This window comes from Miscanthus floridulus, chromosome 5 (genome assembly GCF_019320115.1).
Source record: "Miscanthus floridulus cultivar M001 chromosome 5, ASM1932011v1, whole genome shotgun sequence".
NCBI lineage: Eukaryota > Viridiplantae > Streptophyta > Magnoliopsida > Poales > Poaceae > Miscanthus > Miscanthus floridulus.
Window position 1 is genome coordinate 142,263,789 of NC_089584.1, and position 22,881 is coordinate 142,286,669.

The 22,881-nt window shown below is 44.9% G+C and overlaps 2 protein-coding genes across 2 annotated transcripts; both read right to left on the reverse strand.

Moving 5' to 3' along the window:
- Nucleotides 1–4,946: 4,946 nt before the first annotated feature.
- LOC136451019 (stearoyl-[acyl-carrier-protein] 9-desaturase 2, chloroplastic) lies at nucleotides 4,947–10,424 on the reverse strand. The gene is made up of 3 exons (XM_066451747.1): nucleotides 10,148–10,424; nucleotides 6,166–6,664; nucleotides 4,947–5,871 (listed from the first exon to the last, which is right to left on the reverse strand). The coding sequence occupies exons 1-3, from the start codon at nucleotides 10,273–10,275 to the stop codon at nucleotides 5,311–5,313; spliced, it is 1,188 nt and encodes a 395-aa protein (XP_066307844.1). The 5' UTR covers nucleotides 10,276–10,424; the 3' UTR covers nucleotides 4,947–5,310.
- A 5,440-nt stretch (nucleotides 10,425–15,864) lies between these two features.
- Nucleotides 15,865–22,510, reverse strand: LOC136451020 (CBS domain-containing protein CBSX6-like). Its single transcript, XM_066451748.1, has 2 exons — nucleotides 21,771–22,510; nucleotides 15,865–17,074 (listed from the first exon to the last, which is right to left on the reverse strand). Exons 1-2 carry the CDS (start codon nucleotides 22,091–22,093, stop codon nucleotides 16,168–16,170), a joined length of 1,230 nt encoding a protein of 409 aa, XP_066307845.1. The 5' UTR covers nucleotides 22,094–22,510; the 3' UTR covers nucleotides 15,865–16,167.
- Between the last annotated feature and the right edge of the window lie 371 nt (nucleotides 22,511–22,881).

The following is a 22,881-nucleotide window of genomic DNA, read 5'->3' on the forward strand; positions in this document are numbered from 1 at the left end:
TAGAATGCTAGATGCAACACACATACATAATGGTATCATAATTCATAACTGTTGAGAAATGTGCTAGCTGTCTAAACTTTCATCGACAACGCCTGGCTTGGAAGGAAGACGAGCCATCGTGAAGGTCGCGAGCAGTAGTGCGAAGACACTTCCCAAAAACCTGCTTCGCCCTCTCTCTCGGTCTAGGATTACAAGGGCAAGCAGTTTTGGAGACCTGCTCTCCCGATTGCCAGTACACATGCCGACATGTGTTTGGGATGGAGAGACTACAATAGCAACGCAAACAGCAGAAATAGGCTAAGAATAGATCGCGTGTCACAATCACGATCTAAATCGATTAGGTTTCCAATTCACAAACTTGAACGCCAAGCAAACAAAAAGTAAAACCGCAAAAGGATGATGCACTCTTGCAAGTTCACATGCTGAATTTCGCAAACTAATGACACAAGCACCTGTGCGCTCCTCCCCGGCCCAAGCCTAGTGAGACGAGGCGAGCGAGCACGTGTGTGGAGTACCTTTCTCTCTCTCTCCACCCAAGACTTTGTGGAGAGGGTTTTCATATTAAAACATGTCATCCTCCACTTCAACTAGTTGGGTCTAAAGTTCCATCACTCATGAATGGGCCTTTGAATTTATTTAGAATCATCAGAATTTCTCAACGAGACCAAGCCCATTTATTCCAACACAAGTTTTGTATTGTTGTCTTTTTCTCTCTAGTGAAATACATGCTTACGTTCGCACAAAAGAAATATGCTAGTCATCTATAGCAAGCTTATGATAATTAATAATATGCACAAACTCTCTGCACCGGGTACACCTTTTATTAATAGTTCTTACAACTCTTCAAGCCTTCAACATCAGGCGGTGTCAGTATCGCTGCAAAAGCGCTCTACGAGTAGCATCTCTTGCAGGTGGCCAAAGCAAACGCCTGCTACCATATTCTCACCTCACATATATTCGCGCGTATTGGAGCAGAGCGCTCGGCAGAGACGTACTCCTATCGTGGAGGTTCAACTCATCGATGAGCACATATATATCGCCGCAAGGAATTAATGCGGTACAATGGTTCTTGTACGCATAATGCATAATCCCTTGCATGTTGTCCAAATTATTGAGTTTATTTATTCATGATATAGTGCTGTCGTTATCCCTTGCATAAACTCAATAGTGCATTAAACTCATGATATAGTGCATATATAAGGACAAGTATTAGTGTTGTCATTTGTTGGCTTTAGATATTATGCACATTATAAATTTTTTATTTTGTCTTTTTCTCTAGTCTTCTTGTTAGCACACATTATAATTAATTTGTCGGTAATTTAGGCCCTGATTGACGTGGTGAACACATCTAGATCTCAATTTTATGACTTAGGGTTTAGTGGTAGATGAACACAAGTGCCGTAAGTACGTGAGTAACATATGTTTTACAATGGTATTCACATTTGAGTTAGTCATAAGTTGATTGGCTACAAGTGTCTTGGCTCTGAAGATTTGTATTGATGTTTGGGATGTGGCGCAAAGGATATTCGTGAAGACTAAGAACACAATAGAGCAAATGTAAGCTCGGTGCTCGGAGATATTCGTTGTAGTCAGTTTGGTAAGGTTTTTGGTGTTGAGGGCCATCATTGCTTCTTTTTTCTCTTGTTGCTTTGCTTTGTTCCAGGTCGCTTACCGCTAATTTGGTGGTTTGTAATTGAGTTGTAGGGCTCTCTTGTAGCCGTGTCATGTAATTCTCTTCCTCTTTAATGAAACACATGCTAAGCTACTTAAGCGAAAAAAGTGTGTATTAAGGCTTTGATTTTCCTTTGGTCTTATTATTAATGGTGTCCAAGGCGTTCATCTTGAGGGAGTTTGAGCGAGAACATTGGGATGTGCAAGAGACTACTCTCATTCAAGAATATGGTGGTAAGTGGCCCCCATTGAAATGATTTCAACTTTCAAGTCAATGATCTTAAAGAAATTGAACTGGTCTAGATCGGACTGAAAATGGGTTTGAAAACAGCGCCGGAGTAATACTAGGATCACACTAAGAATCTTTCATAACATCACAAGTTGTCTATATATACTCCCTCTCCCTCCAAACTATTTTTAGTTTGACCAACTTTATAATTAAGAATAATAGCAACGGATTGAGCAACTAGCATGAAAGCCGTTGCGCTAACACACATCCTCTTGCTTATGACATCAAATAAAAAGACCATGAAAATATATTTTATGGTGTAACCAGTGATGGTATAAATACCGATGCATTTTCCTATAAAATGTGTTAAGCTTAAAATAGTTTGACTTAGGATAACTTTAGAAGTTGATTTATTTTAGGTATATCCGACAAAAAATTAATGAAGTGGTGTTTTTTTTTCTAATCAGGCAAACACTTAAACAAGTCAATTTGTGTCACAACCCAAATAGGATGTCAACTTAAATTAGAAGTCCACCTGCATCCTGAACACAGATTACGGCAGTGCATAAGCGGATTAGCATCTATCTCCAAGCATGCACGCGCAAACATCCACGCTAACTAACAACCACCGTCAAATAACCATGCGTCCTAACCAATTCAGAAACCAAACGTAACGATATTCTCCCTAGCCTTTTTCCCCCTTTTGGATTACTTTTGCAAATGCAGTAAAGACTAAAGAGCTGCTACTTGCTACCTGCAACGATGTGTACAGTATATATTCCCACTCTCTCGTCATCCTTGAGGATTAGGGGAATTAATCCCCATCTACTGATATATACATGCATCATGCATGTGTGCGTGCTTTATTTGATTTGATGGATATATCGGTGCATGGGACCAATTGCTGACGCCCGTAGGCCACCCTCCAGTGGACATCAAGTTGAACGAACCATCTGGGCATGCAGCAACCAGCAGGAGGCGTACTGTACGCTCCATTCCTTCTCACCGCATACATGCATGTAAAGGGGAGATCAGCTATCAGCCTGTTCGTTTGCTCGTAAACGATCGTAAATTTCCAGCTGAAAACAGTGTTTTTCTCTCACACCAAACCAGTCAGCAGTAAATAATCCACGATACGATACGGCCTCCCGAACAGGCTGTATAGCTGCTACTTTCATCCGCATCCCATCCTCGCATAGTCGCATGCGATATTTGCAATTTGCAAACGAGGGGAATGGCTTTCCTCGGGGGAATTTACTATATGCCATTATAAAAGATCGCAATGTCCTGTGTGTCTTTGGAAAAAGTTCAGCGGTCTTCAGCGCCACTGCTCCAACTTTTTCATGCCCTCCATGCCACTTCCGTCAGTTTGGCCTCTAACGCCGTCAAACTGCAGATGTGAAAAGATGAAAATACCCTTAAGTCTAAATATGCCATTAATTTTTTTGAGCATTTTAATGACTTCAAATGGAAAAACTCAAAACTAGAAAGTTGTAGATCTCGTCGAGATCTATAATTTTCATATAAAAATTATTTTTATTTAATTCCGCAAAAAAATATAATTTTTCTAAGATATATTAATCATATCAAATTATTTTTTTTACGGAATTAAATGAAAATAATTTTTATATGAAAATTATAGATCTCGACGAGATCTACAACTTTCTAGTTTTAAGTTTTTCATTTGAAGTCGTTAAGATGCTCAAAAAAATTAATGACATATTTAGACTTAAGGGTATTTTCGTCTTTTCACATCTACAGTTTGACGGCGTTAGAGGTCAAACTGACGGAAGTGCCATAGAGGGCACGAAAAAGTTGGAGCAGTGGCGCTGAAGACCGCTGAACTTTTCTAGGGACACACAGAGAATCGCGGTCTTTTATAATGACACACTGGGAATTCTCTCTTCCTCCTTTCCGGTGGCAGAGGGGATTTTGCTTGCTCGTCAGCACTCGGCTCGAACAGAGAGGCATCTCTCCTCCCATTTGTTTCCAGAGCATTCAGGATGGCGCGAACGAATTGTTCCTCCTGTTCCTTCTCTCAGGTGGGGCCGAAAGATAGCCTTCTGGTGGAGCCCACCTGTCAGTGGCTGCTCATATAACAACAAAGAGGCTTTTTCTTAAATGAAATAACAATAAAGAGGCTGTCTCGAGCACATTCAGACATTCAGGTTAGCAGAGATTTGGAAGGTCCATGGTATACAAATTCAGGTTGACTGCATTTCAGTGGATTTCTTGTAATTTTACCATCATTTGAAACTTCCATCGCGAAAAGAATCCAGATCCCGCATATCTTAGCAAATGCTCGCAGCACTTAGTTTGGAATTGGAACAAAGGCATACATCACTCACTCAGGGCCCTGAAAACAGAATGTAAACGGGTGTCAAGCAAGCAGAGCTCAACCTGCAAATGAAGAAGAGCCAAAGATTGGAATGGTTAGAAGCGCAAAGAGCCAAAGATTGAATGGTCAGAAGCCGTTTCGGGCTCTGCCCAACTTGTACAGTGTATATATGGCTGCCATACAAGGGAAGCGAATATCAGCTGCAGAGAGAGAGCATATTATCTTCTCTTGGTACAGCATTTCGTATATTAACCGCCTGTATTCTGCACACAAGCACATGAGCGACAGGGAGAGATTGCATGCTGATGCTGGGTTTATTTTTATTTTTGGAGACGTATTGCATGCTGCAGGGCACCGCTTCGATCGGATATTCTCTTCCCCACAGGCCAGTACTTGTCAGTCTCTCTAAACTGCACTAACAATGGTGTCCGTTAAGCCACATCTCCCGATGCAGCGAGATAGCAACGACTGGTTTATGCAGTACAAAAATGCGACTCAATGAACTGAGTGATGAATCGTATGCCGCTTATCTGCAGGTAGAAAGATAGTTGCTCTTTCGTCGGTTGGAGCTCATTGTTTGCAAGATTTGTCAATCTTTTTTGAAAGGTATATGCTGGCTGCATCAGTACTCTAGTACCCTTCAATTGGAGCTCTACGTTATTTTTGACACTGCAGAATTCAAGCCACGAAGAAACATTGAGCATCTGATGAACAAAACAGCAACAGAACTGAACTTCATAGCTCACGATTTTTTTAACAGATCTGAACAACAGAATAACATACCGAAACACAACGCCAGCGACAGACAACGTACAGCATGTTCACTCCATGTCCACGCCCAGTTCATGCGGCCACAGGTTGTACAAAAAAGCAGAAAAAACGAAGCTAGAACACAGCCGAACATTCTCCTATCACTCTATGAGACAACACAAGCAAACAGAATGCTCCCAGACCATTTGGTCAAAACCTGAACAACTATGTAACGCGACACACCAGGTCTTGTCTTCGCGATCCGTCTTAGGATGCATGATAGATTTCGCTGGAACTCAACAGTCGCAATGGGTTTTCGATTTCACAGTTGGACTTCCCTACCATATACCCAGCTGAAAGGCAGCGTGCCTGCTTTCTTGGCTCTGCTCTGGGCCCTCTCGTCCAGCTTCCTGATCCTTGAAGCAAGGGTGCAAAGGTAGTCCTGTGCCTTGTTCCCTTCACCTGACAGACCAGTCAGATCCGCCACCTTCCACCTGTCGACAAGGAACTCAAGGATGTCGGCGTAGTCCCTGGCAGTGTAGACGCCAAGCCTCTGCGCGACCATGGAGAAGTGCTCAAACAGCTTGTCGTCCTGCCCGTCAAACATCAGGTGAGCAGGCATTGAGATCTTCTTCTTCATCATGTCAGCCAGAGCAACCACAGTACCATCAGGGTCGATCTCAAACAGCTTCTCCACGATCTTGGTGTACGCAGTCTCATGTCGCTTCTCATCTGAGGCGATGATGCCACAGATCTGTGCAAGCTTTAAGTCACCAAAGTCCTTGGCGTGACGAGCAGTGTTCCCGTGTGAGATGAAGGTCGCCCGCTCTTGGAAGGAGGTGTAGATGAAACCAAGATAAGGATTATTCTCAGTCCTAGGATCCTGAAAAGGACACAGTAAAGAAAGTACATATTAGTCCTACATAGTTATAATCAGTAGCCTAGATTTAAAGAAAAAAAACAAAGTGAACAAAAGATAATTAACCAATGACCCAACTGAAATGGAACCACGGTTGAAAATTTCAGAACAATAGTTGCCCAGGCAGCATAGTAAGTTACTATTAAAATAATTTCACCAAAGAACCACACTCCCAACAAGCCAAAATAAACACTTCAGAAGCATGAACAGCTGAATGTACGTGTCAAGACTCGGTAAGAAAAAGACAGAATGTGTTACCATTCCAGAGCCAATAAGATACTGAATTGTCTTCTCAATTTGCCTCATATCCACCCTCCCAGTGAGGTACATATACTTGTTGAGCAGATCACCATGCCTGTTCTCCTCAGCAGTCCATGCCCTCGTCCAAACAGCCCAGGCAGTGGGGCTTGCACCTGTCTCATCTCTGACACCATCAAGGGTGTTAAGCATAGTCTGGTATGTTGGAAGAGCTTCCTCAGTAATCATGTCTCCAACCAAACAAACAAAATAATCATCAGGGATTTCCTTGGCACGCTCTCTCAGCTCCTTAACTTCGTCATGAAATTCTTCAGATGATGGGTCAGGGAGGAAATCCTGTGGCTGCCAACACTTCTCAACTGGCTTGAGATGCGTCAAGATATTATCTCTAGCCCAATCATCAAGCGACTTGAAAATTTCAATCTTCTGAGGTGGCATTGAATGTGTAACCTGGACATGCACCTCCCTTGGAGGAGCAAATGGCTTCTTATTCTCGACCCTGGAACAATTTTCAGGCAAAAAGTATGATTAGTTACCAGTTACATATTATGAAACAAATCTAAACTTTAGAAGAAGACAAATTTGGACATTGTCAGTTCTGGTACAATTGGGATTGTGGCTGTAATATGCAGTCAGATTATAAGCATAGTAGAAGCCACTAATGGACATGGCCATGAGGAACATCTAACCCCAGAAGGCCCGCAATGATGATCCTCACTACTCTCCAGTCTATTTGCATTGAACATATTTATAGGCACTCAGATATTAAGACCATTTTCCTGTCTTATGTTAGGTATAAAGTATGTGCAAGTTATGCCAGTGTACAGCATGGGAGAATGGGGGTAAACAGAGGGGCACACACACATGGTTCATATATCTTAACCGCGATAATGTATTAAAATCCACACTTGTTCTCATTTGTTTTAAAATAAAAAGCAGTGAATAAGCAAGATCACCTTGAAAGGAAGGTATGGAAGGGCAAAAGTCATGGCAAGAAAACTGAAATCTAGAAGGAAATGAGATGACAATCTTTACATACTACTCCCTCCGTTCTAAATTACAAGACGTTTTAGCTTTTCCAGATACATAACTTTAACTATGCATTGCTTTAGATGCATGGAATTACATGTTAGAAAAGCCAAAATATCTTATAACTTGGAACTGAGGGAGTATATAGGAGACCTTTCCAACATACTGAGAGTGCCACAGCCTATTACTTAGCATATGATACTAAGCAAAAAATACGTAACCACCTAGTGACTTTTCCCTTTTCGTTTTTTTTTACATTTTTTCTTTTCTTTCTTTCTTTTTTTTTTTTGAGGGGGGGGGGGGGGGGGGGGGGGGGGGGGGGCTTAGGGTTTAAGAAGTACAGTATGCGCAAATAACCAGAATGTACCTAGGCTTCTAACCTGCAGAGCTTATCAGGTTGGCAAATAAATGCCATAGTACCTAATGTCACTGACCTTTTCCATACTACATGGCTACAGTCACATGTGTCACATACAAATTATGATGTGACCCCCACCATGTACATATTAATGGAAGGATTGTATCCCAATTATCAGAACTTCATCAACGTTTTAGTCCCGGAATACTTCATCACATAACTATCATTGACAAAAATATCAAAGAAGCCAAACAGAAAAGAGCAGTAGTAATGAGACGGGGTGCAAGTGCAACTAGGAGTAAGAGTAACCTGAGTACCCCGGCTATGTTTCTCTAACATTTTAGCCAAATCTACGCTCGGCTCAAAGTAGGCTTCCTTAAGTTAGAACTTAGAACTAGCTGGAAAACCCACTTAGATACACTTCAAATAGGACAGTACCTATGGAATCATGGTTTTGGACAGCTACTTGGTGAGAAAAATAAATGAATATGTGCCACAATGGAACTCTGGATGGGCTTCTATTCCCGAATTGATATGCCTACGACTATGATATGGGACAAGCAGTTAATTTCATTCCAACATAAGACTTTTTTTATTGATTTCATAAATCCCACTTGGTGAGCAACAAAGAGCTTTCATGAACCGGCAACCGAAGAGTTCAAAATGGTCCTGCGGGGCACCATCAAATTAAATTCCAACAAACTCGGCCACCAAGAACATGGTACAGGCCACAGGGCTACCAAATCGACCAACCTCGACAGCAAACACGCGTGTTCAGTCTCCACCTCCGATGCAGACAGTACTACGATGAATCACCCCCATGACTACAGGCAGTTACTCCCTCCCTCCAAAAAAATGTCTGTTTTTACTTGCAGACATTTTGTTTGACCATCTGTTTTATTCAATTTTTTTATATAAATATCATCGATTTTGTTATGAATTATTTTATTATTAGAGGTACTTTAATAATAATTTATTTATTTTATAATTTACACAAAATTTTTGAATAAGAAAAACGGTCAAACATGATGTCTCAAACTAAAAAACTTCACTCTTTTTTGATGGAAGGAGTAGGCACTTCAACCGTAGACTGGTATAGCCAGTACACCAGCTACCCAAGCTAAAAAAAAAGTACACCAGCTACCCTGTGCAGTGCAGTGCAGTGTATTTAAAAGGGTACATGGAACTGAGGATGACAATGGGGATGTACCCGTCGGGTATCGCCGGAACGTTCTCTTCCCCGCTACGGAGAATTCATTCCGTCCCCATCCTCGTTAACTGTCTCGGGTATAGATTCTTGCCCATTCCCGTACCCGTCGGGCATCGGTCGGGTAACAGATACCCGACAGGTACTGCATACCCGATAAACAAGGACATTTGGGATCGTAGCTTTGCAATCGGAGACGTTTCTTCTTCACCCGGGTATAAGTGTCGGAGTCTCGGAGCTTCCGAGGAGAAGGAGCGAGGTTGCGAGGAGGACGAGCAAAGGTGGCAGAGAGACCGAACTAAGGAAGCGAGGGGCACGAGCGCTCGTGAGGCAGGCGTGCTTGTGCTGCTGGCGGAGATGATGAGGAAAAATTGAACTAGGGTTCCTAGAACACACAAACTATATATATGATTGTCCAGATTTGGGCCAAAATACTTATGTTGAGCTTCTTTGGGCCTAATACTCGCATGACAGCTCAAATAGTCGGGTTCCCCAATGGGTAACAGGGACGGGTAAACAGGGAACGTTCCCGTACCCGCTATACCCATCGGGGATGGATTCTTGCCCATTTAGATGCCCGCGGGTAAAGATATGATCCCATCCCCGTTCCTTAATGGATTAAATACCCATCGGGTATTGGGAACCCGTTGCCATCTTTACATGGAACCACGCCGGGAACAATTCAAAGAATGCAGGTCATTAAGAGGATACGCGGGGAGGACGAACAGCCAGGGTCCAGGGTCCCCGATCAAGTTAGGTCCCAGGAAAATTTAATGACCGGGAGGAAATACTGCATCGAAGGAAATCAGAAAGGGACTGGCGCAACAGAAACGGCCTCGCTTCGCTTCGCTCGCTTGGTGTCGACGGCAAGGCCATTCAACCGAGCGGCCAGGCCCCGGTCCCGGCCCGCGCCGCGCAGAGTAAACGACCCACCCATGCAGAATTTTTAATGGCGGAACTGTGACCTTGGCGCCTCTGATCTACGGAGGCAGCGAGGGGCGTCGCCCTCGCGCATGTGCGGCCGTTGCCGCCTCGAAGACCAGGGCCGAGCTCGGCAGGACGAATCTGACAACCCCGACACGGGCACCCGGTCCCCAGACCCCAGTCCCCACGGAAGGAAGAGAAGGACAAGGCGCGACGAGCACCAAACCCTGATCCAACATTGCGAACGGAGGCGGCGGAACACCCAAGCCGAACTGTCAATCCATCACGAACCGTTCGGCGTAGGCGTCGCCGCCAGACGTAGGAACCGGTTCATCCATCCATCCAATCCGAGGAACCAATCTATCTTTCTTATTTTTATACATCAATGGAGGAAGGGAAGAGGAACGCAAACTGGGAGAGGAGAGAGGGCCATGACGAGCGAGGCCCCAGGCCATGCGACTTACTTGGTGGAGACGGCGGACGTCATGGAGGCGACGGCGACGAACCTGCTGCCGCCGCTGCGGCAGCGGCGGCGGCGGGCGGCGAGCGGCGGGGAGAGGCAGAGCGCGACGTCGTTGAGGCGGAGCGCCATCCTGGAGGCCAATGGGAAGCGGAAGCCGGAACCGCCGCCGCCCCTGCTGCTGGCCGTCGCGAGATTGGGATGTGGGTGGTGGTGCCTGGTGGCGAGCGAGAGGAACACGAACAAACGGCAGAGCGCGCGTGCGATTCTCCACCTCAGGTTTGGTTCGGGCGCTTGGGTTTTAGCGGCCTCGCCACCGCTGCAGCGGACACTGCTGGACGCGCACTCGGCTGTGTTTAGTTGTGGGGTGGGGGGGGGGGGGGGGGGGGGGGGGGGGGAACGAAAATTTTTGACGTCATCTTGGATGTTTTGGAAATATCGAAAGATTTTTTTTATACTAATAAAAAAATAATTACATAGTTCGTCTGAAAACTGCGAGACGAATTTATTAAGCCTAATTAATCCTATGTTAGTTACTGTAGCACTTATGGCTAATCATAGACTAGTTAGTCTTAAAACATTCGTCTCGCAATTTTCAACTAAACTATATAATTAATTTTTTTATCTATATTTAATACTCCATACATGTACCGTAAGATTTGATATGATAGTTTAGATGAAAATTTTTGGTAACTAAACCAGGCCTTACCGGACTCGCCCTCTCGTCCTCACTTTCCGTCCCGTCTCGGCTCTCGCTAGTCAAGTTGTTCTTTTCTTTGGCTCGTGGAGTCTCTCTGTAATCTTCCTCGTGTCATTAGCGTACTTTGAGTGGGGATTAAGAAATGAGGGCGCGCGTCTTTTCGCTTCTTAAGACAAGCCATCATGGCATTAGGAGTATCGAGATCCTAGTCGATATTCGCCCCCTTCTTTGATTTTAAATCTACACCTTTGATGGAAACATGCGTAGCCACAAAATGATGTGTCGTTTTCTTTGGTAGCGTACGGCGAGGGCTTAATGGCATGGCCACACAAGCCCCTCGAACCGAACATAATACGTCGATAGAAGACGGTAAGCTGACGAATTTTTCCGAACGATGAGTTTTTTTTTTTTTAGCATAGTGGATTCGAAAGCAGGTTGTTTTGAAAAATAGTTAGTGAGGGCACACTTTGATTGTGAATCGAGCATAGCTTGGCTGGCTAAGTCGTTGGTTTTGAGCCATCGACATGACGCATATACTTGTATTTTGCTGAATTTATTCAAAGATTTAACTTTGTTATTTTTTATGACAGGTTCTGTGTGTGTGTCAATTGCGAAGCGCTTGTAATGATTTTGTTAATGTTAAAGATACGGACTGGCTCAGTCTTTTGAAAATACTCATAGAGCCAAGGTGTCTATGCTTCTGTGTCATAGAGGCCGGTGAGTGTACATATATGTATATGAGTGTTTATGTTTTTGCGAGTGTATATACATGCATATGAGAGTCTATATATGTGTTGTGTTTCGCAAAAAAAAAAAAAATCTTTGATAACACAGTGGGTGCTCAATGATAATATGCCACAAGCCCCTCATAGAAAACTCTGAGCTAACAAGTGTTTTCCAAATGATAAGCACTTTTTGTGTCATATTGCTTGGTCCTTTTTCAGATGTTGATCACTAATTAATCAAAATATATGCATGATCGATAACGACTAGGATGTGCATCCTTATTGATCACTCAAATCGGCAATTAACCCTACTTCTAAAAAGAATGTAATTTTAGTTTGGTAAATATCTTGAATGGCTAATTTTATTTTAAAAAAATAACATTATCAAATTTATGACTCCAAGTATATATGCCATGGAAAATATATTCTATAAAAAATCAATGATAAATATTTGTATTTTTTATATACATTTGGTTAGACTTGAGATAGTTTGATTTTCAACTATAAAAAGCTGCACTTTCTCTATAGTCGAAGGTAGTAATACAAAATAATTTTGGCAGTTGATTTTATTGGTATTTGTAGAAACAAACGGAGGCAGAAAACTTTTACATGCGAATACAGGGCATTCCTAGAATATTTCTATGACAATTTGATGTCTAGACCAAAAAAATCTTCGAATGATCTATAATCGACTATAATTTTCCTTTAGTAGCAACAAGTATATATTCCATTCTACCATTGAACAACAATGTGGGGTGCACGAACAGAAAAACATTATCAGTATTTATGAATCCAAAACTAGATATTCTATATAAATACATTCGATAATAAATCTGATTATATTCATTTAGCATGATAAATATTTATAGTCTTTCACAAATTTAATCAAATTTAGGATAGTTTGACTTAAAACTATGCTAGATTTGGATTTTTTATGAGAAGAATTAGTAACACAAAACATTTTTTAGCAACTGATAACATGCTTTATATGTCAAAGTTATACATTAAAGGACTTTTTAAAAAAAATCCTAATATGCCTTGTAAAAATCGTAGGGAGAAAACGTTCACATGTGAATAAAAGGGGTTTAAATTAATTGTAGTACTAGCTAGAATATTTCCTTGCAAATTTGATGTCTAGGCCGGAAAAAGTCTTTGAATCATCTCTAACGGAGACTAATTAAATTTCCATTTAGCATTAGCTAGTGGTACATCCCAATCTCTCATGGAACAACGATGTGTGGTGCACGAGCAACTTGCGACTATCTACAGGTCAGCTTGTCAAAAATTGCAACTTGCGACTATCTACAACTACAAGTAGGCTTGTCAAAAATTGTTATCTCTAGCACTATTAGCTACTCTGTCTATTTTAAATTATAATTTATTTTATTTTAAAAATATATAGTTTTACTGTGTATTGAGATATATACACTATGTTTAATACTAAATTCGTTCAAATTACAGTTTGTTTGACTTTTTGACCCTAAGTATGACCACTCCGCTTATTCAAAAATTTATGCTAAATATCACTTCTTTTGTTGTGACTTGCTTTATTAACAAAAGTTCTTCAAGAATGACTTAAATTTAACTATGTTTGCACAATTTTTTTAAATAGGACGAGCGGTCAAATTTGGGGTCAAAAAAGTCAAACGAACTTTAATTTGGAACGGAGGGAGTACATAACAAAAACTAAACATTTAAAAAACAAAATGAATTATAATTTATGATGGAGAGAGCAGCAAAGGCAAAAACGTTTAAAGAACGGGGCAAACGTATGTGAAAACGAGGTTCAACTGTAGCACCGGAGTATTCCCATGCGAATTTGACATCTGGACCAAAAACAAATCTTTGAGTGATTTGATTTGATGGACTAATTTTCCTTTGGCATTCGCTAGTGCTATGGTACAGCTTGCGACACTATCTGCAGACCGTCTTGTGGGCAATCGCTATCCCTATGTGACTAATATAGCGGAGAAGAAAAACGTATGGAAAACGAGAACGGAGGAAGAAAAAACGTGAAAACGAGGTGGGCGAGATTATCTCGCTCCTTGTGGCACACACCGTCGCTTACAAGCTTTTGGCTGATTTTTCCGAAAGGCAAAGTGTCCTGTCTTGGTTTAGCCTTAACCGGGAGCTCACCTCGTCGCACACTCACTCGTGGTCTCGTGGTCCTGGAACGCCACTCGCCTCGCAAAGCCGCGAGGGCCGGAGGGCACCAGCGGGAATTCCCCTCGATAGTCTCGGCAGAGAGTCCTCGCACGACGCCGGCCGGGACCCGTCCAAGATTTCGTTTTACCAGTGGCCACTGCAGCCTCCCCGTCCCACGGCCTACGGCGCGGCACGTCTCGCCTTCTCCGCTTTGTCAGTTTCGTCGAGTGGTACGACTGTACGGGGGCGTCGTGACGCGCGGTAGTAGTTGGCAAGGCGGCGGGCGGGCAACGCGGCGCCAAGCCTGCGGGCGTCACTCGCTACGGCAGTCCCGTCACGTCGGCACGCGAGTCCAGGGCTCCAGGCGCGTGCGAGTGCGAGCGGCACAACCGGCGGCGAGGCGACACTTCCAGCCGCGGCCATCGATGGACACGAGGCGGCGAGCGCAGTCCCGCGCGACGCCGACAAGTGTGCGGTGGGTGCAGCCGTGCAGGCACCAAGCCAGCGCGCTGCGCGCCACAGCAGCAAGGAGGCCAAGAAGGCTGACACGCGGGGAGAGCATATGCCCGCGCGGTAAAAACGATTGGTTTTGACGCGGGCCGCGGGAGTCGCGTCCGTCAGGGGCCGCCGATGATACCGAGGCTGGCGACGCCGGATCAGACATCGGAGACAAGTACTACTCTCCTAGTACTCTACTCCTAGGCGGGAGGACCAAAGGACCCGGACCGTAAACAGGCTACGGCTGTGTTTAGCCGGAGGAAATTTGAGAATTTGGCTATGGTAACACTTACGTTTTTATTTGGCAATTAGTATTTAATTATGGACTAATTAGGTTCAAAACATTCGTCTTGCGATTTCTAACTAAACTATACAATTAGTTTTTTTTCGTCTATATTTAATGCTCCATACACGTATCGTAAGATTCGATGTGATGGCTACTATAGCATTTTTTAGGAAAACTTTTTGGAACTAAATAAGACCTATGCTAAGGTGGAAGAGAAATAAAAGGAGGGAGAGAGAGAGAGGAGAAATAGACTATAAGCTTATAGCTAATTTGGACACAAGAATCAACAAACTCTGTGAAAGAGATCAGTGAACCATATATTAATAATGAAGATGTAACTATTATATGAGTGGACTGAGAAATAAGCTGTAAGGATTCATCAGCCAACAGTTTACTGTATTATTAACCTTGCTGCGGATCGGTCGGGGCGCGTCCACCGTCCGCGTCCCCTCCCCCCTCGTCGACCGGCACGCGGGGCATGTAACACACGCTCATACGCTGCCCCGGCAGGTCGCTGGCTGGTTACAACGCTGTGAAACAGCTGTTCTTCAGTGACTCCTCACAGCAGCAGTCGCAACAGCCGTGGCAGCGCCGGGCTGATGAGCAGCCGTGTCTTCAGCCGTACGCTGCCGCCTTGCCGGTTACTGGTGACTTGGGCGAACTTGGGAATTCCAACCTACCTTTTGCAAATGAGGAAGGAAAGTGCTTTTAGCCATAGCTTTTCAGTCCCAGACGGCCCGAAATCAGACGCTTCAGAGCTAGCATAGCACCAGGCAAAGCTGCTTGGAGCCCAACCGAACACCCCCTCAAAACATGCACATGAATCAACTAGACTCACAGGCAAGGATGCATATCACCTGTTGTCCCACATGATCACCGGTCTTGCCGAGCATCAACTAGACACACTAGCTGCACCGACCACGAACGAGCGTTGTCCGACCACACGCTATGGCTAGAGGTAGAAAAAGAGAGGAAGAACATAGCATACACACACAGTAGAGACACCAGCGTTGGCCGGAGCCCTGTATAGGAGATGGCAAATCTGAACTCTCTTTATTGAGTTGCAGTGGCAAACTATATATACAACTCTACTCATCTAGTCCCAGTATAGCTGCCCACGCAACAGTGACTAAGATAACACAGCAGGGCTGACTCTGACGCCTGCTCCTGCATGTGGCTACAGTCCGGCAGGTGAGCCATTTGACGCCTGCATCTGCAGCGGCTACAGTTCGGCTGGTATTAAAACCGACTGATAAGCCGGCTGATATTGATTTATTATAAGAAAAAAATACTGCGGCTGGTAAGTTCAAGCGAACAGGCCCGCAAACATGTGAAAGGAAACGAACAGGCCCGCAAACATGTGAAAGGAAACAGAGAACATTCCATATACATAGAGTACATTGACAGCTGCAGCCTGCAGGTGAGCATGCAAAACGGACTATTCCCAGGCAATCCCGAATTCTTATTTGTACTGTCCACAACGAATGCAACAATATACCACCAAGTCTTGCTCCATGCAAACCAAGAATATCTAAAGGGCTAAAACTCTCCAAACAAACCAACAAATGAGCCAAGTACATTGTACAGTTCAGTGCAACGGCATGCACCGGCGGGGCCAATCACCAACGGATCAACCAAGTACAGTCTACTGTACAGCACGGTGTGGTGCATCAAGATGTTGTCGGACTCGCGCAGGTGCTCCTGGTGGCGGCATTGAAGATCTCGGTGTAGCCCACCACGCCGACGAGGACGCCGTCCTCCTCCGACTCTGCGTCCGTCACCCAGACGTGCGTGGCCCGGTGAGACAGCATCTGCGCCATGACCGCCGCGAGGGTGCTCGTGGTCTTGCACATCAGCGGCGTGCTCCTGCCCCGGTGGTACGCGCTGCGTGTCCGCCACGCTGACATCTGGCTAGCCTGGGTGTTCAGAAACCCGATGCTCCTGCTGCTGAACTTCTTCGCCCTTGGCGAGCGCCCAGGACTGATCTCCTCCACCGGTGACGATGGGCTGATGGGAGGCTCTGGGAAGACTGAGATGGGCATCGACCCATTCTCGTCAGCACCGATGACGAACTGCCCAGCTGACAGGTTTGCCAGTGCCCATGCAGCTGAAACATAGTCGCATTTCCACAGCTTGTAAGTAGACATGTCTCCTAGTATCTTACGAGTTCCATCTGGCGTAGTCTCCACAACAGCAACGGCGCATGGGTCTTGAGGGATCTTCTGAATTGCTTCCATGGCAGGCGCAGATGCTTCCACGTAACTGTACTGCGGATTGATGGCTCCAAGGGAAGATATCTGAGTCAGCGGGATGGGAGCAAGAGCACCAAGGCATCCAATGAGAAACCGGAGAACATCTTCCCTTGATAGGCAGCAAAACTTGTCAGCAGAACCAGAAGGCGGGGATAGCGGCATGCTGCTGCTGCTGGCTGCATTTGGAGATGTTGATTCCATGTTCTTCAGCCATTTGCCATTATAAAGCACTGAAAATCTCTTGGTAATGCCTTTCCAGCTCCCACTCTTGCGAACAAGGAAGCGCTTCACTCCATGCCTCATCAGCTCCAGAGCATCGATCAACCTAGGAAAACAGAAGGAAACTTACTTGAGTAATAGGTACTATATATGCCATTGTACATTCGAAAAGGATGTGCTTCCTAGGAAGGTAAAAGACCAACGATGCAGATTCATAAGATGTAATCTTCTCTGCAACAGATAAAACATCACAGGAAATGCAGTCCCTGGCTCATTTTCTTTTTTTTTTTTGTATATGAATTCGGTTACTTGGGGAACATGAGCTGTGGAGCAGGCAATCCTTTTTATTTAACGAGGTGGAGCAGGCAATCTTTGGACTGCCTTGCATTTGGCATGGACTCATTAGTGAGCTCATCTCTACTATAATGGACCAATCAAAATTATACTATGTCCCCTAGGAAAACGTCCCCCGCTGAGAGCCTCCAACCATTGTGCACCTAGGAAAATGTACACAAGAATTCGTCTCCATTAAAATCAAGAGCTAATAAAATACCTAAACCAAATCCGATGGACACGATTCCATGTGTGATGCCAGGCTTCTCACTCCGGCTTCTCACCCCTCACGCAACCGCACCCCGCACCCCCCGCGCGGCCAGGGATTGAATCCCACGCGATTTCTCCGGTAAAAAGAAAAAAAATATCCGCAAGCCGTTCCTCCGCGCCGCAAAACCCTAGCCCGCTCCGGGGGCACAAGGCCAAGGCGTCCCCGTCCTCCCCCAACCGCTCCTCCTCCTTTCCGGCTCCGGCGGCCTCCCTCGTTCCGGCTGGGCGCCGTGGCCGCAAGCCGTACCGTCATGAGGCCCCCGCCGACACGGACATCGCGCGTTCGCTGTCACTGCCCCGGGTCCGTGGCGGTTTTGGTCGGGGCTGTGGTCGGCGAGCGTGGGATCTGAGCCTCCATTGATGGACTTCTTTCGAGCCACACACGCTGCCTCCATCGTGCTTCAACTCGGCCGGCCGCCAGCCTCTCTCACGCCGCCCACCCATCCACCGCCCGAGCCTCCCTCGATGCGGCGGTCGGCAGGTTCAGGAGGCAGCACCACGGATCCGGTGAAGGATCTACTTGGCGACTACAGGAGCCGTTATTTCTGCATCAGATTGGTGAAGGATCCAATGAAGGATATACTCCGTGCGATTATGCCATGCAGTTTGTAGGGATGTGGTCTAAATTTCTAGGAACTTTTTTCAGTTTTCTCCTTTTGATGTGGCACTATGGTGGCGGTTCTACAATTTTGTTGTGCAGGGATGCAGTCTGAATTACGCTGAATAGTTATCATGATAATTGGAACTCTGCTTGTCTTTTTGCAGTAGTAATATTTCTGCTTGTCTACAATTTCGCTGCAGCACCTGCAGGAGTTTAGGCTCACCGCTGTCGACGGCTTCGAACCCGGCCAGCCGATCGACTTCACTGACCTCTTCAAGGAGGACGACCTCATCGATGTCTCCGGCAACTCCATCGGCAAGGGGTTCCAACTTCCAAGGTACACCAATTCTCGCACCTCCATCCATCACTGTACTTGGCTACTTGCAATGCTAGCTACAAAAATTATCCCACATTAATCCGCAAGCCTCCGGTTGTATTGTATGTATCATTCCGTTTCTTGGAGAGCGATGTTAGCAGCATTTGCAATTCTTGACTGAAAATTTTATGCCTGGCTGTTCTGTACATCTTTTGTAGGTGGAGAATGGAGAAAAATAAGAATAAATGCTATACGTAAAGGGACCTCAGACGGAATTCTAAATATTACATTCGGTCATTTAATTCTGGTGTTGATTGCTTACATTTGTGTAGAAAAAACACTTGGATGTCCTTTTTATTCCGTCATTCCGCGTCATTGAATACTATATTCTGATGGCTAGAAATATCAATTTTGTACACTAGAGTAATAATGTTAAGAAGACCGTTTCCATTCTTGTGAGTCAATGAATTAGCTTCTATGCTTTGGAATGGTATTTTGTATTTACTAAATTTGTTTTAAAGGTAACCTGTTTATTATAAATGGTAGGAATTTGTTTAATAAAATAAAATAGGTATAAATTCATAAACATAGTTGAAAAGAAACTTGAAACAACATGCACCAGATATGCTCCCTCAGTTCTAAGTGCTTGTTACTGTGACCATATACCAAAGGAAATCAATTTTTTCAAAATTTTCTTTGTTAATATCTCAATCTGGGTATTCCCACACAATATTCGCTTTTCTCCATTATTCTATTTAAAATGTTTGCTGTTAATTTAGTTAGTATGTTGTATTGTGGATGTGACTCTTTACTTGTTGGTACATTGATGTTTTATGGTTTATCATTTAATTATTTTTTCGATAATGATATCAATTAATTATTGGGTCACCGAAACTCATTCAGATTATGTTTTTGATATTGTCAAGATTGTTTTGTTGCTTCTCGGCGGCGGCGGCTCCAAGCCCTACGTCGTTGTGTCCGCCAGGGCGGGTAACGTGCAGCTCATCGACATCAGGCCGCTCAAGGATGCACGGGATGCCATCACGCCTGATCTCAAGGAGGCCAAGAAGAAGGCGGCTGCCGTGCTGTACAACGGGGAGGACAAAAACGGATTCATGAAGAAGCTGACACTAAGGTTCAAGGACCCGGAGAACACCTGTAGATACTTCTAATTGTTCCCCGGTTGGATTGATTAACTCCTTACCACAATTTAATGAACCAACAGCGTGTTTAGCATCAAATTGCTTGTGTGAAAATAAGAATTGTATCATCAAGATGGAAAGAATAGAGTTCATTCAGCCTAATCTGTTATTACACTTTTGATTTGTTGGTCTCCAAAATTTCAAGCCAACAATGGCATTTTGCAGTATTGTCAAGAGTTTTTCGATAATGATATTTAAGTTCTATTTTGCATTTGCCCGAATGTTGTCGTAGAGTTAGCACGGCCATAGCATTTGTTTCTCATTTTTTGAGTGATATTTTGTACACAAGTGAGCTTATGGGATGCCGAAAGAAGAAGCTATATTGGCATTGGCAAAGGCCATCCGAGAGTTGTTGGTTCTTTTGCCTTCTCAAAGAAAACAAAGAACTTTTTTTTTGTTAGTGGTGGCAAGTTTGGTTTGTTTTAGTTTTGTTATTTTTTTCTAGACACCACCGTAACGTTAGCACGGGCAATATACTAGTGAATTCAAGTAGCCATCCTATACAATCCTAATCCTGTAACAGAATGTACAGCCTGCTCATGATTCTTACCTTCCTGTTTCTGACATTGCATTGTGAAATGGAATCATGTCCCCACTTTGTTTCTTTCTAGGGAACAAAATCAGAAAGACAAGTTCTGTGCCATGAAAATGCCAAATAACTGGAAATTACCAATGTACCCCTATTTATTGAAGGTGATCCACGCAAATTAAAAGGAATGTGGGGAGGCATGCAGGCCGCAATCTCAAGATGATATGGGCCAACCTAGTGTCCAAGAGCTAAAACATAAAGTTTCTGGGACTGGGACCATTTTTTAATCCAAAACATCAAGTTTTCTGGGCAGAGGGAGTGGATCATAAATATTCATTAGAAATGGTAGAGATAGCATCACCGTCCTGGAAGAGAATGGAACTAACAAACTATATCGGATTTTCCCATGTATAATCCTGGAAAGCTTTCAAATCTGAAGAAACAAAGAAGATGACCTAACAAACCAGGCATCTTTATATGGTCTATCTATGAACAATATATTTTCATGATGGACTGAATAATCCTTTTGGTGAACGAACACTTCTACATTACATTCATAACCGTACTAAGGTAGCCACTTACCTTTCAAGGAAAGCTACAGTCATATGTGTAGGCAGGGCTACACCAAAAGAAATTCTAGTTTGCTACGTCTACTCCATACAAAAGTTCCATCCAACTCTTCTCATAAATAGTGCTAGTAACAAAATTTGATGATGATTTAAATCTTTTCTATTTCAGGTTGTTCTTTATTACAATGACAATTTATTAAATCTACATGCAAAACAAAAATGAAGAATGGCTAAGGAACCTCTAAATCCATATTAATTCGTAGATATCAACCATAAACTCATAAGATCAAATCTAAAGCAAAATGAAAGGGCTATTCAACTCTCTGTCCAAACAATGCTGAATCAGCATTCTTGAATGCTGCCACAAAATCAAACATGATCAGTTATGTATGCGACACAGACTGCATGATAAATATCATGGGGGAAACTTCATTCCCATCGTACCATGACAACAACAAGAAGTTAGGCAGGTTTGGTAGACAATTAGCATTTGCATTGTACAAGAGCAACCTGACAACCCAATCGCTGGAGTAATTTAACCATAAATCCATTTCATCTCTAAAAAATTCAGACGGGTGTAGGAATAACCTTTTGCCCGCATCTTTCTCCAGAGGTCAAACTAATAGTATGATTCAGAAAAGACAAAGATCAACCACCAGACCACGTTAAAAATAGGCTAACGCAGCAGGAGACGTTGTAAATAAACTAGAAGAGTGTATCGCCGTCACATACAACGTGAACTTGTTCGGTTGTTGCGGATCAACCATAAGTAATGGAATCGCACACACGTTAGGTAAGATAAGGTCCTTTCAACGCTTGACACACGTACGATTCGATCCCATCTTTGGTAACGGATGGATGAGTGAGTCATCAGTGGAAGCAGGCACTAGAAACCAAGCGAGTCGGTAACGCTACAGGACAGCAGGCAGACGGGATCGTGCATCAACCAACGCACGACGGGATCAAGCAGAGACGGTCTCACCTGGTACCCGGATCGATCTCCCTGAGCAGCGCGGGATTGGGCTGCACGACCTCGCCGACGACGGCGCGCATGGCGCGGTCCCCGACCCCCGCGGCGGCGACGAAGGCGGCGATGTCGAGCGCGGAGATCATGCCGATGAACCTGGCCCCGGAGGGCGGGTCGTCGGGCGCGGCCCTGGGGCGCCAGACGGGCACGGCGCCCTCGGGGCTAGCGGCGATGGCGCGCGCGGCGTCGTCGAGCGTGTCGGTGTCGTGCAGCTCGGCGACCTCGGGCTTGCCGACGGTGAGGTCGCCGACAACGTGGTGGAAGAAGACGGCGGCCATAGTGGGGCGGGGACGGGGGGAGGCTGGAGGCTATAAGAGCGAGTGGAGGAGGAGCAGGTGGAGCAGCAGGCTGGAGGGGCCGAGGCCGAGCCCGCCCCCGGCGAAGAAGAAGGAGGCGGCGGGGGTGGGGCGGTCACCGGCGGCGCGGGTGCGGGGATCGCCGGCCATTTCGGTGGGAGGGAAAGCCCATTAAAAGCCGGAGCAGGGGGGAATTGCGGGCGGCTGAGTCTGACGAGCGCTGCTGCGGAAGGCTAGGCTCTCCTTCTGATGAGCGAGCGACGGGCGGGGCCGAACGGGCCGATCCGAGGGAGCGAGACGAGGCGAGGCGAGGCGAGAGAAACACGGCCGCGAGCGTCGCGGAGGTGTGGTGTGGCCCCGCGGGGATGAAGCTGGCAGAGAGCGGATGGGCAGCTAATGCGGGGGTGCTTAAGCTTAAATTGGGCCTCCTGCGCTTTAAGATCCGTGCTGATACTGTTTCTGGCGATCCAGTCGGTGATGGAGGCATTTTTTACTTTCTTAATTAACGAATTTAACGACGATGATTGGCTACAAATTTCATACTACAGACATCACGGTTCTAGAGCTTTCGCTATCCCTGTATCGCGAATTTGTTGTACGTTTTCACTAAACTCCGATCATTCAGCATGTTCGTTTTTGTTTCTGGGCTGATAAGTTTGATTGGTGCTGATTTATTGCGAGAGAAAAATACTGTTGATTGACTAATAAGCTCCGGCTGCAACAAGCGAACAGGCCGATAATTACAACATTTCAGTTTCGTCGTTACGTTG

Excerpts from the sequence above, each read along its gene's own strand:
- LOC136451019 (XM_066451747.1), bottom strand. The coding sequence starts at position 10,275 with ATGGCGCTCCGCCTCAACGACGTCGCGCTCTGCCTCTCCCCGCCGCTC. Across the intron at positions 6,665-10,147 it reads ACGTCCGCCGTCTCCACCAA|GGTCGAGAATAAGAAGCCAT; the intron begins GTAAGTCGCATG and ends AAATTGTTCCAG. Across the intron at positions 5,872-6,165 it reads ATCTTATTGGCTCTGGAATG|GATCCTAGGACTGAGAATAA; the intron begins GTAACACATTCT and ends TGTCCTTTTCAG.
- LOC136451020 (XM_066451748.1), bottom strand. The coding sequence starts at position 22,093 with ATGGCCGCCGTCTTCTTCCACCACGTTGTCGGCGACCTCACCGTCGGC. Across the intron at positions 17,075-21,770 it reads GAGATCGATCCGGGTACCAG|GTTGATCGATGCTCTGGAGC; the intron begins GTGAGACCGTCT and ends CTGTTTTCCTAG.